At 39.9% G+C, this 10,571-nt stretch overlaps 1 protein-coding gene across 1 annotated transcript in view; it reads left to right on the plus strand.

Annotated features, from left to right (window-relative positions):
• The window catches only part of LOC146619791 (serine protease HTRA1A-like), a 29,110-nt gene extending 21,840 nt beyond the window's left edge, over positions 1–7,270 (plus strand). Inside the window, exons 4-9 of the mRNA XM_085369102.1 lie at positions 2,501–2,695; positions 2,784–2,816; positions 2,897–3,011; positions 4,697–4,760; positions 4,900–4,995; positions 6,627–7,270. Coding sequence (XP_085225228.1) covers positions 2,501–2,695; positions 2,784–2,816; positions 2,897–3,011; positions 4,697–4,760; positions 4,900–4,995; positions 6,627–6,795 — 672 coding nt within the window. The 3' untranslated portion in view covers positions 6,796–7,270. The remainder of the gene's footprint in view (positions 1–2,500; positions 2,696–2,783; positions 2,817–2,896; positions 3,012–4,696; positions 4,761–4,899; positions 4,996–6,626) is intronic.
• The last annotated feature ends 3,301 nt before the right edge of the window (positions 7,271–10,571 follow it).

Here is a 10,571-nt window from a genome sequence, read left to right on the forward strand (position 1 = left end):
GGTAAAGTACCAGTGCATCTGAAATAGCACGGTGAGTCACTTGGGTGGTCAGACGAGGTGGACTCACATGGCGAGATGATTTTCCACAAGTGATTCCAGATTGCTGACTAGTAACAATTAGTAAGTGATATGTAAGCTAGGGGTCTCTCGAAACTTTGGGGAGTCCACTCGCTCTGTGTTTGCTCTGCCCTCTCACCTAGGTGCTGTTTGCATGTCAGCCAACTTCTGCATTTTGCCCTGCATGTGCATGCTTTTTGTGAATGCAGTGTGATTTTTGCATGAGTGTGTGTGAGACCCAGGGTTAGGTAGAAACTTTTAAGCCGCAAACTGCTTGCATTTAATAAAGTCAGATCAGGTGGTAAGGTAGCAACAGTCACCATGACACAACCAGTATCACTAACTGTTATCAGAATCATGGTGACAGGCAGTGGGTAAATGCCTTAGCAGGGACTTGAATCCACCTGATGTCCTCTCTCTCTCTCCGCAGCGTGTGTGTTTCTTTTTCTTCCTGTCTCCATCTGGTTATACTCTTATCTCACATGGAGTGTGACGGGAGGGGGGAGCTGGAGTGATTAAACAGACTGCTACTCCTGTGTCAGGTGTCTTTCTGTATGTGCATGTGCATGCCAAATGCTTGTTTGTTGGATTGTGCGTACAGTTATGTAGCTTGTGCGTGTTGCCATATTTTTTTGTAACAAACCCTACAATGTTGAAACAAACTCACACTAATTGGGAACTAATCCTGCGACATTTATAGTAGTTGTGTTTGTATTTCTATATCTGTGTCTCTGTCAGCATGTGAGGTAAGATTGAAAGGTTCTCATCCTCACTATCTTTGTCATGTTCTAATAATAACTTCACCATGAGCACTGAGATCATTTACAGAAAGCTTTAACACGGTATCACTGAAAAGATTTGTCTCTGACATTTTCCTGCAGCTCAGTTTTCTAAATGCATTTCAATTCGCTTATGAGTCGCATGTCTTTATTTAATCTACATCTGCAAACATGCATCGATGCAGAGAAAGTGTTTGCATGCGTTGGCAGTTAGGTATCCCCGATATAGTGCTGGGAATGATATAATTTTGCAAATTGCTTCCTATATGATCCCTTTGTCTGTGTACACTAACATGTGCTACTGTCCCTGTGAACATTCACCCTCCTACGCCACCTATTTATAACCCTGAGTAAACAAAATGGATTCACAAGAGGAACTCTTGGGATAGGTACTTTTTTCCCCTCTAAGAAAGTTGCCTCCCTGCAGGTTATTGGGTACAACTGTATACAGACCCATGTGGATGTGGCATTACACATGCTTTGACTATGGACTATCCAGCAGAGATGATTTCATATAAAGAAGGAAATTGTCACTGTGGATGGATAAATATATTCTTTCGGTGTCTGAGGCAAGCACTCAGCAGCCTGGTTTCTACCACCCAGTGTAACAGGCCCAACCATAGCTTAAGGTACTCATTATTGACTGTAATATCTATCCATTTTCTAGCATCTGTGGTCTGTTGGCACACATTTGCCATTAGGAATCATTTCTCAGCCGAGCTGCACTTTCAAATAAGCCTTTCATCGTGATTATCAGTATTTTAGGTTGTTTGGCATAAATTTCCCTTCCCCTGTGGTTTTAAAGTGGTAATTGTTTTTGTGTGGGAGCAGGACCATGCTGCATTGAGTGGGTTATGTTTAGAAGACTTGCAGTTTAGCTGTAATTCTTTTTCTGCTGTCCACTTATAAAACACCTGATCACGAGAAATGCTCAGCAGAGCGACTGCAAATGAAGCAACACTGAACTTGTGATTTTCTTTCAGAGTTACTTTTTTACATATTACTCAACTTTACATGGAGGATGTCGAGGGAGCAAAGAAATATAGTTTAGTTTTAAAGTGAATGCATTAAGTTAGTATAAGAATAGCTGAATAAGTTTAACTGCATCACTTGTTTTGTTTTCTGTTATTCTGTGCATAACTTGTAACTGAAAAGATGCAAAGATAAAAGTTAAAAATAGCAGATGACAGAGTAGCGTAGGCTAAATGTAGATGCTAGTTTCACAAATGATTCCCTATTCCTTTTATGGAGTCTGTCAAATGGCTAGAAAAATATCTGTGTGTGTGTGTGTCTGTGTGTGTGTGTTGGGGGGAGGGGGGTTCAAGACTATAACTCTACAGTAAGCTTATTGCGCAGAGAGACTGGACAGAAACGTTAGCATGTTTACGTTTGCTGCTAAAATGCTAATACGCATATTAGCACAAAACACAAAAGGTGCTGGAAGTGTTATTAGATTTTGCAGCATATTTGGCCATAAAGTCAGGTAATCACTAAAAGGAATGCAAATTATTCTGAGACATGAGTGGACTAGTTTGCAGACCATACTGTTGAGCTGACGTTGCGCCTCTAAACCCTATCCTATCAATGCTAAAGAAATGCTTTCTTTACCTGCAAGCCTTGGATTCCAAATATAAACATACTGACCCTCTGTGTCCCACTTGCAGACCAAGCTTCCTGTACTTCTGCTGGGCCGTTCGTCAGATTTGAGGCCAGGAGAGTTTGTGGTTGCTATTGGCAGCCCATTTTCCCTCCAGAATACGGTTACTACAGGAATTGTTAGCACTACTCAGCGAGGGGGCAGAGAGCTAGGCCTTCGCAACTCTGACATGGACTACATTCAAACTGACGCCATCATCAACGTAAATAAATAAAGCTGAATTGTCATTTCTCACTGAATTTCTTTTCTCGGATTACTACAGATAAGTTATTTACTTTTTTGGTTCACAGTACGGCAACTCTGGAGGGCCTCTGGTCAATCTGGTAAGCCAGAATTATATATATGTTTTTATGCTTCTACAATTCACCATTTACAGTCACTGAGTTGAGGTTTACTGGCATAGGATGGTGAAGTGATTGGGATTAACACGCTGAAGGTGACAGCGGGCATCTCCTTTGCCATACCCTCGGACAAGATTCGACAGTTCCTGGCCGAGTCATACGACAGGCAGTCCAGAGGTATGAGCTCTCACTGACACATTATTAATGTTCTCATTTTACTGGCTCTCTTCAATCACTTTTAGTATAGAAGCCAAGAGAGCTGGACCGTGATCTCAGTTAAATGAGCTATAATTCAGCTCACTAGTTCAGGAGTTTTTTTCGTTTTCATCTTTGTGTGATCTCTTGCGATATGTTCACTGTATTTAGAGCTATGGGAATCCATGCCCAGCATTACCTAATAGAATTTTGACATTACAATAAACTAAAAAGAAAAATCTGTGCCAGTGCATATTGGTTTGTTTGTTTTTATTTTATGCTTTTTGCCCTTTTCATTGAGTAGTGTTTCATAAGAAATGAAATTCAGAAACTTACCTATATAAAGCAGACTTCACCTGATCCATGCAAATCAAAAAGGAAAATGCAAGTTGGTGTTTTCAAAAGCTTTTATAGACCAGCACTATAATACATATATAGTAAGTACATTTGATAATACAGCTATTCCTCTGACAGCAGTTGCTTGTCTGCAAAAGTGTCCTGATAAGCTGTTGAGAAATTGTTCACCTTTCCCAGATGTGTGCAGCCTGCAGCTGTGCAGTGGACATGAAGACCCAGCCTGTCTCAGACATGTTTAGTAGGAAACATATCAGGACTAAATGCTTGCCAAGAAAGTGCATGAATATCCTCCTGATCCAGAAAGTCCTGCACTACTGTGTCAGTGTCAGACATTGTTCTACTATTGTTCTACTAGCAGGGTGGACAGCTTATCTCAGCATCTCTGTCCAGATTTCCAGAAAGACCAATCAGATCAGAGGTGATGCTCATATGGAGATGCAAGGCTGCAGCAATAACTCAGACATGCATGCCAGCATCCACCATGCCAGCATCCCTGCCTTGGTCACAGGTGCAGCATGGTGGCACTGATGACAGTATTGAGCATATGCTGTTCTGAGGCCACTGCCTTGAGAATGCAATACCCTGAACCAATTCTGAGGTGGACAAGTGAGTTCATGTAATTGTTTGTTACACAAATGACTAATGCCTCCGCTAAGTAAAACCAGTGAACCAGAACAGAAAGCTACTCACGGGTTTTCTAAATGATGTACTGAGAAAAGGATCTCAAACAAAGATTCGAAACATATTTCACAGCGCAAAACCTGCATTTCTTATTTTCTTTATACCCTTTGAGATTGTTCACAGATTCGGCTACGTTTGAATCGCTCTCTAGAAGTCCTGTTGTGACACTCACTTGTAATGTATGCTGGCTGTCCCTCACTTTGTCAAAAACAGTGAACCTTCTAGTTGGATGAAAGGGACAAAGACACTGGGAGCTAAATATGGCTCAAGTAGGGCTGGTGAAAGGTGAAGATTGTCTCAGTCCTTCTGAAAACGTGCTGTCTTTTCAATAAAGTGCATATGCTACAGTTTTGGGAAAGTCCCTGCCACTTTGTTTCCCCTCTGAGGCCCCAGGATGTTGCAGTATAACTCCAACTTGACAGTCTTAGCCTCGAGGTCGAGCTGAATTCACAGTGCACATCCCATTGAATGCTTGAAAAAATGATGATGATTCCCCTGGTCATATTCCTTTACTAAAGCACTGCCTTTGGGCAATGAAACTGCAGACTCCAACACAGAAAAGTGCTGTTTGGTCTCTGGTTTGTAGCTAGAGACCCAGGTTAAAAGATAACTGAATATTCTATGTCCAGCCTTAGGGAGAACAGAAGCAAAGAAGAAGTATATTGGTGTGAGGATGATGACTCTCACTCCAGGGTAAGTTGCACACTTTTATGTACATAGCCATTGTGTTCAATCCCCAGAATGCAATAAATGAAACATTGTATTATACCCAGGTCACAGGGAATTGCAGAATTTTGTGTTTAACTCTCTCCTTTTCCCCCCCTACCATTAGGCTAGCCAAAGAGCTGAAGACTCGACTCCGCGACTTCCCTGACATCACCTCGGGAGCTTATGTTATGGAGGTCATTGCAAAGACACCAGCTGCAATGTAAGCAATATATTATAAGTTTCCAAAGACAGTGGCTCTGTAGAAGCTAACTTGATTGTAACTTTATGGATCTCAGTGAAGTGCAAATGGAGGTTCTATCTGACTCTAGCTATGGGATATTGTCTTTGGCTCGTAATACAATACATCTACACTAAATTCACACAAGACTCTCATCACTCTCCACGCAGCCCCTGCTCGCCTCTCGAAATGCAAATAGATAGTATATTTCATTTCCTTTCTTAATTTTCTTTTCCTAGTTTAACCATCAAGAGGTTGCACACATGCCCAGAGCTTCCTACATAGCTGTCCTACTAGCATGTGAATTAATGGCTCACTCTAGCATGTCTAGAGTGCTTGGCCCTCTAAAATATCCCCCTCCTCCCACAATTGCGGCCCACTCCAATCAGCCACCACCACAACTCCAGCAGAGTAGGGCGCGGGAGACGCTGAGGTCAGCTATTTCCTTCAAACCTCATGCAGGGAGGTTAGTAGCTGAACTGTGGTTTTCCTGCGCCTGCTCACCCATCCCACTATATAGTGGTCTGTCCTACAAGGTTTCATCAGTGTTTACTCATTGCTTAAATAACCCACCCTTTTGCATTATAACATTTCTGTGGTTCCTTTTATATTCTCTGTTTTGTTTTTTCTAGGCTCTGCTTTTTTCACTTTTGATCTCACTCTGTGTTATGTTGGTTTATGGACTTTGGAATCTTGATTCTTCTGTAGGGAAGGGATTGTTTCTGTGGCGACCGAGTGCACTGAAATCCCAGTTTCAGCTCCGTTAATTGATGCTGTTGCAAGTGAAGGTGTGGTGGTCTATGTTTACATGTGGCTATGATTAAGCAGTTGTTTTAAGAGTCTGCTTTTGATATCACTGCTGGTTACTGCCTCAGTCTGTGCGTGATCCCCATTTTACTACTTTGTTTTTTACATTGGAAGTGTGCTTTTAGTCAATGTGTTTTTATTTTTTGTTGATTTAGAGGCTCACAGACCTGGAAACAATCCTACCAATAGCTGATTATGGCTATGTAAAATGAAGAGTATTTCACCTCTATATTTTCTTTCCACTGAAATCTAAAGAGGGAACTATAGTTAAATTACATAAGAAGATGTATAAATTGTCATAAAACTAAACCACTAATGTGTTAAGGCATCTACACCCATGAACATTTATTTCATTTGATCATTCAGATTACTTTAATAGCTTAATTCATTTAAAAACATCACAGATTTTCTTAAAATGTAACACAATGGAGGATGACCAAATATAAGCTTTAGTTCATATACGTGGAAATAAAGAATAACAATCAGTTCAGTGATTGGTATGGGATTTATTAACAATAGGATAAAACCAGTGGACTGACATTTTTATTTCCTACGTTCCTATGATTTTACAGTATTTTGTGCTCTGTTAGTCAACATACAAAAAAATAGTGTATACAGTGATAGAAGGTGACATGGAACAGCTGGACTTGATAAACATCTGTACACCTCCTCAGAGGCTAAAACTGTGCCTTGATGTCATAAAACTCAACTAGAATAGCCGGGCTCCGAAAACAAAGATCATCCTATTCGCACATGTTTTTCCATTTATGAACCCCTCAATCATTCTTTCTTCTTCTGTCCTCCAGCGCTGGACTCAAAGAGCATGATGTCATCATCTCGATCAACGGCCATAGGATTTCAACAGCAACCGATGTCAGCGCCGCCATCAAGAGAGATGACACCTTAAAAGTGGTTGTGCGCCGTGGCAATGAAGATGCCATCCTCACTGTTGTTCCCATTGAAATTGACCCTTGACCCTCCAGAAATCACACCACAGTTGCTGGAGCTAGCTTTTACTTATCACCAGTGGACCTTATATCGGAGGGGTTTTTTACTGACGCACCCTCTCCCTGTGGCCAAAGGCCGGTGGTGCCTCACATCCAGGAAAATTCTGGCATTGCCTTGAAAGGAATGACTGTACGGATGCTTTAAAAGCAGCGCTGTACTATGTTTTCCCTGTGTGTTCTCATGTTTAGACTTTAATGCTTTGATCAAAGCTACTACTGTGTGTTCTTAAACCTTAAAAAAATAGTCATTGGCATAGTGTTTTCACCTGCTTACTTGTTTTGTTGTTGTTGTTGTTTTTTTAATGTACTGTTGCTCAGTCAGGCTGACTGAAATTTGAAGCAATTTTAAGCGACTTGCTGAGCAAATCATATTTGTAAAATTGTTGTTTTCTAAACTCCCCCCCTTTTTTTTTAAAGTACTGTAGAAATACTTTGTTGTTTATGTGATGTATACTGGAGAAGAAAATAAAGGTTTTTTACCTCCATTTGCTTTGACACTCTGCTTACTGCCTTTTAAAAAATGCTCTTTCCAGCTCTCTTTCATTCAGTTTAATACACACATAAACAGTGTTGGCCAAGTTACTTGAAAAAAGTAATCAGTAACTAATTTCTCTCGTGCATATGCACACAGAAAGAGGGACATAGAGCGTGTTGGGATCTGGTTTAAATTTGCTTTTATTGCCTTCATATGGGCTTGATAGTGGTCTGGTGTGATTGTTGGGACAGGGTCTCCACAGACTGACCTCAGAGACAGGAGTGCGAGCCAAACTGAGATCCGACCCAAACTGAGGTCCGACCCATGATGCAGTGGTCACAGATGTGGGGCTCGCATAAATACATTTAATGTTTTGGTGGAGATTTTTGTTTACCACATATAGTGAAGTAAACCTCATGAGACCTGCAACTGCAGCTTCAAGCTATACAATACAAAGTCAAACGCACCGTCTATTATGCTGCATGTATTAGAAGATAAAATTGCACTTCAACAGCTTTACGAGTAAGTCTAAATGACAGTAGAACATATTTTGTCATGCAGTGGTCGGCTTCCTAGTTTTTACTTTTAAATTGCAGACCATGTGTCCAATAGCTTGTGGAGCTTTATCTCGCCAACTGCCCAATTTTCCATTTACACAAAGCACATGGAAGCTATATTACAAAGTCATCCTTTCAAATGTCAAGTAGCCCAAAGGTGTATAACGTAATTAAACATTATTTAAATGACATAATGGACATTTTAATACATTTGATAATGACATATACTACATTTATAAGCACTAAGCAGTGTTGCTGCCATCTCATGGATTTGTCTCAGTGTTGCAGTCTGTCGTTCTAGTTTAAAAATCCAACTTTGCTGTGAACATTTTGGACAGATGTTACACTCAGCATTGAAATTCAATGTCTGCATTTCACTTGGCGATGCCACAGGTTTGTGACTCACTTGCTCCAAGACTGCAAAACATCCAGAGGTTACAGAATACATACGGTGCATTTGAATGAGCTGTAAAGTTTGCTCGTTAATGAAGTCATGACTGCCAGATTGCCAAGACCTGAGCTCAGAACCATCAGTCAAACATGGTCGTATTACCTCACCACCTCTGGGCTTTTGATGTGGACTGACTGTCTCTTTTCTGGCCCAAATACATACAAATGTTTGTATGTTTAACTGTAATTAGGTTTCATCTATCAGCCTCTTAATGATCAACCATGTTATGTTTGTCCAAATGTTACAAAAATAATCACGGGAAACAAAGTGACTAAACATTTGGCTAATTGTGGTCTATGAATCCTCCGATAAACTAAAAAATATGTCAGTGTATTATGTTGACAGTTTGTAGTTTATATCAGGAGATTAATTAGTGTGACAGCTGTTTCCCAATCACAATATTATATTAACACTATTTGTGTTATTTACTTTTTTCATTAAGTGAAATGGGTGGGATCCATCTGAAATTCAAACATTTCAGGCGGATCCTGTAGGAAATTAGTGTCTTGCTGTTTCTGAACTGAGGCCAGCCATTTCCACAAAAGATTTTCATGCTTTTAAGGAGATGTTGTGAGGTTTGTTCTGGATGAGTAATGCTCAGTTCAGTGTTGATACAGTTGGGACCACTTGGCCCTGAAGACCCAGGCTGTTGGAACGAACTATGTATTCATTTGACACCATCTGTGCCCCAGGCTAGTGCCAGCGTGGGTGATATATACATGATTTCTGTTTACAGTATGTTGGATGTGTTTAAAAATTCACTCCACTGGGTATAGAACAATCAGATTTGGCAGCATACAACAACATTTATATTGATCGTGTAAGATATTATGTTATGCTAAGAAAACAACTAGAAGAATTTAAGTAACATAACACTCTTCCATGTGTCTGATATGAAAATCAAGATAAAAATACTGTGAAAATTGGAATTCTTCCTGTTTGGATGTATTACCTTAAGTATCCTAATTTGAAGTAATTACAGAAGATTGTTTTTCCTGGATTAAAGCATTGGCTCTTTCAAATATATTTTTTTAATTTTCTCACTTAAATCTAAGTGTGTGTAGCCATCATGTGCCTTTTTGTTTGAGACATAATTGCAAGTGGCCCCATTAAAACACATCCTCAACACAACGAACTTTTACATTTGGGTCCAAAAAATAAAATTAAAAAGGCTCAGCAGTGCTGTGCAAAAGTCTCGAGCCACTACTCTTTTCTTCATGAGTTCTTCAGGCTATTTGAAGGTCTTTCAAACATAAAAGGGCAGGGAACAGCCAGTGTTTATCTTCATATATTAGACAATTTTGCCAAGACATAATTTTAAACTGTAACTTTGGGCATTTTGTTACGAGCAACGGGTCACAAAAACATCTTTTGTTTCCCTTTTTTTTATAGAACCTTTAAAAATTGTGAAAGATAACACAGTTCAACAGACATAAAACTGTATTTTTGAACCATAACGTTCATTTTCAAAGAGCTATTTGCTGAAAACTTTGCATACCTCAACATGGTGTCAAGGGTGTCCTAAAAAATTGATAAAGCTGGATAAGTGGAGGACAAAAGAAATAGCTGGCCTAAAAACTGCCTACATTAAATGAACAGTAACTGAAAGTCATGTCCTTAAGAAATAGGAAACAATATTTAAGCAAAGACCAGACACAGCAACCCGGCGGTGTTAATGATCTTGTCAAAATGTATCACAATATGAATGCAGACCTGCCTTGCAATACTGAAAAGCATCTGTTTAATGAAAAATAACTGTTTAATTTTGCAGCATAAAAACAATCCAAACTCACTGCTAATGTAGTAAAACATACTTGCATGGAAAAACACACAAATATAAATGAGAGGTGGAATTTACACAGTATTGCATGTGTAAAGGGTTTCATTAGAAGATTAGATTCGGAAATTAGACCCTTTAAGCTGTTCACAAATGTATAAATTGAGTGGACCGATGCAAATATTGAGTGACCATTTTTTAATATTGCATCTGTTCTTTCCCAAAGAAGGTCTATGGATAGAACTAATGCCGATCACGGCCGTTCATTTAGCTTCTCTTTGGCACGTCTTCAAGTTCAACCCAAGTAATGTGGTCCTCTTGCGCCCCCTATTGTTTGTTTTGGTTTAATTTTTAAACCAATCGAAGTCGCGTTTGCTCACAAAGTCTCAACGCACAGGAAACCTTTCCTGTTGCTGGTTGGTCGATTGCCTTCGACCAGCCCTTTACATGAGGGTCTTGCCAAGCATCGAGGAGGGAGGGGATA

Source organism: Diplotaxodon limnothrissa, linkage group LG13 (assembly GCF_057381915.1).
Source record: "Diplotaxodon limnothrissa isolate DT_005_m linkage group LG13, D_limnothrissa_male_GT1.1, whole genome shotgun sequence".
Taxonomy (NCBI): Eukaryota; Metazoa; Chordata; class Actinopteri; order Cichliformes; family Cichlidae; genus Diplotaxodon; species Diplotaxodon limnothrissa.